Source organism: Pundamilia nyererei, unplaced genomic scaffold (genome assembly GCF_000239375.1).
Source record: "Pundamilia nyererei isolate P.nyererei 1_Seehausen unplaced genomic scaffold, PunNye1.0 scaffold02672, whole genome shotgun sequence".
Taxonomy (NCBI): domain Eukaryota; kingdom Metazoa; phylum Chordata; class Actinopteri; order Cichliformes; family Cichlidae; genus Pundamilia; species Pundamilia nyererei.
The window spans coordinates 2,553-5,002 of record NW_005190073.1 but is presented as its reverse complement, the minus strand read 5'-3'; the positions used below and the strand labels follow the sequence as shown (position 1 = coordinate 5,002).

Here is a 2,450-nt window from a genome sequence, read left to right as displayed (position 1 = left end):
CTGTTTCCTGTTTCATTCCAGCTGTTTCCTTTTAACAACCACTTACTTTTCCACCTTTTGTTGCCCCCGTGGCTTTTATTGTTACATGTTCCTGCCATCAAATTCAAAATGAGGTAATATTTTTCATGAAAAGGGGGGGAAATGCTTAGTTTCACAGACTGAAGAAACACAGTAACAAGTGAGCAAGCCTGACTTGCGAGAATAAGCTATGTGATGTTATTTAACAGATTCTTGTGTTGTTTGTATTGTAAGCACTTTTAATGATAAAATACATCATTATGTTAACTGCGTTTGAGTGTAGATTCACTGCAGGTTTCATTTGACCTGAGTTCATTATTAATATGCACTGATATGACTTGTTTACTTTTAAATGTGATGATGTGTGTGAATTTCTAAATGCACTACATGTGCTGTAAGTATTTGTTGTTTTAAGAAGGCTTCTACTTTAAAAACAGTATTGTGTTTACTTTTGTCGATTTTAAATATACAGTATTCATTGTAATCGTGTGATCTATGGACATACACATGCTTGTTTTATGTAATTAATATTTATTTTTGTTTTAAAATCTGTTCTCACTGAAAGCACTACATGCATTGACAAAATCAAATAAAAAGAGGCAACACAAACAGTGCCCATAAGTCTTTTATTCATTAAATATCTGAAAAAATATACCCAGTAATTTCACAATAAATGTAATCAAAGGCACATTCTTTAAAAATAACCATCTGATTTTAACCATAAAGTTGCTTTAATTCCCATTTTGGCTGGACTTTCAAGATATTACCACACCCTTTACTTATATTACTATAAATATGTCATAAATAGTAACACATTACCATTGAAGCTTGGCTTGTCATTAACATTTGTATAATTTCTACCAGCCAAATGACTTTATTAAAGCCAAAGGAGCTGAAGTGAATGGTTGTAAACCAACCACCGAAGCGTTGCTGTGCAAAAGGTAATACAGGATGAACCAAGACCACAAGTGATTTCTATTTTGTCATATTTAACCTCTTCTATATGATGTATTCACAAACAGCAAATGTGCATGTTGCACATATAACTTTTTTTGCTGATCAAAGCTCCAGAATGAGCTATTTTTAACAACACATTTGAACGGGAAAAAAAAAAGCTTTAACTAATGAATGCTTGTTGTTTATTTTCATGACAATTTACTACCTGACCACCTATCAGTGGAGGAGTTTCAAGGGGGACCCACAGTTTCCCTCGTTTCCCAGCAGATGTATTCATCCCCGTTTTAAGTTCGTTAGTATACCTATGGCTACCACCAGCAGCATACCAACTCCCAGCTCCATCATCTTGCCCATTTCCTTCTCGCCTATAGTGTCCTGTTTCTTCTTCAGTATCTCCTCTTTGCGGACTCGGATGTCTCTTTGCCTCTGCAGCTGCTCGCTGTAGTGGGACTTGTAGAACTGGTCGAAATCAAAGATGCCTCCTCGGCCGTCTGGGTCCACCACGGAGCGTCGGCTGTCGGTTTGCCGTCTGCCTACGCTCCCGCTCGTGTCCTTGACGGAAGGCCTGACTGTAGCGGTGAGGTCTGCCAGACTCAATAGTCCCAGGTCATATTTCTTCCTGAGCCCCTTGTTTCCCAGCACAGTGTAGGCCTCGCTGATCTCCGAAAAGCGGACTGTGGCCTCTTCGCTGCCAGTGTTTCTATCCGGGTGGTAGGTGAAGGACTGCTTGTAGTACGCTGTTTTTATCTGGGCTCGAGTGGCGGAAGGTGCCACTTCAAGGATATCATAGTAGCCAGTTTTGGTTTTGTAAAGAGGCTCGGATGTGGCTCCATCACCGCTGTAAGCCCTGATAAATGACCGCTGCCCGTGTTGCCAGTACAAATGCTGACTATAAGGGCTCTGCTGTCGGCGGAAAGTGCGGGGCGAAGTCCTCCAAAACCCGGTGCGTCTCCACTGTCGAGACAGATTCCTGTTTTCTCTTTGTACCTGGTTCTTATTATAAAGAGAAAACTCCTCAGGAACATAGTAATGGTAATTTTCTGCAACCGCTCCGTTCTCCCAAATAGCACCAAGCACCGGCTTTACACTTGTGTAACCGTCCCGGGAAACTAGAGCACGGTCTGTGTCCGCGGCGTCTTTGGCTCCATACGGCCCGCCATTATGACTATCACCCCAAAGAAGCCCTGCTGGCAAAGGCGAACCGTGTGAGGCACCTTTCTCGTGTTTACTGTGGCTGACACGTAGGCAGTAGTTATTTAACTTGTGTAAGAAACCGTGCGCCCTCCTTCCAAAACAACTCTTGACCTCCGCCATGTTTCCTCTGACGAGTGATATGTTCGAAGCGTGTGTCGGGTAATCTCGGGGAGTTTTTGTCTTCTTCTTCTGTATAGGGTTTACTGGCGGTCGGCAAACAGCAAAATGGTGCATTACCGCCACCAACTGGTGTGGAGTGTGGACTGAAATGACAAAAAAAA

The 2,450-nt window shown here is 42.2% G+C and overlaps 1 protein-coding gene across 1 annotated transcript; it reads right to left on the bottom strand.

Moving 5' to 3' along the window:
- Positions 1-678: 678 nt before the first annotated feature.
- LOC102199557 (dnaJ-like chaperone JEM1) lies at positions 679-2,377 on the bottom strand. The gene has a single exon (XM_005755722.2). The coding sequence runs from the start codon at positions 2,287-2,289 to the stop codon at positions 1,249-1,251; it is 1,041 nt and encodes a 346-aa protein (XP_005755779.1). The 5' UTR covers positions 2,290-2,377; the 3' UTR covers positions 679-1,248.
- Between the last annotated feature and the right edge of the window lie 73 nt (positions 2,378-2,450).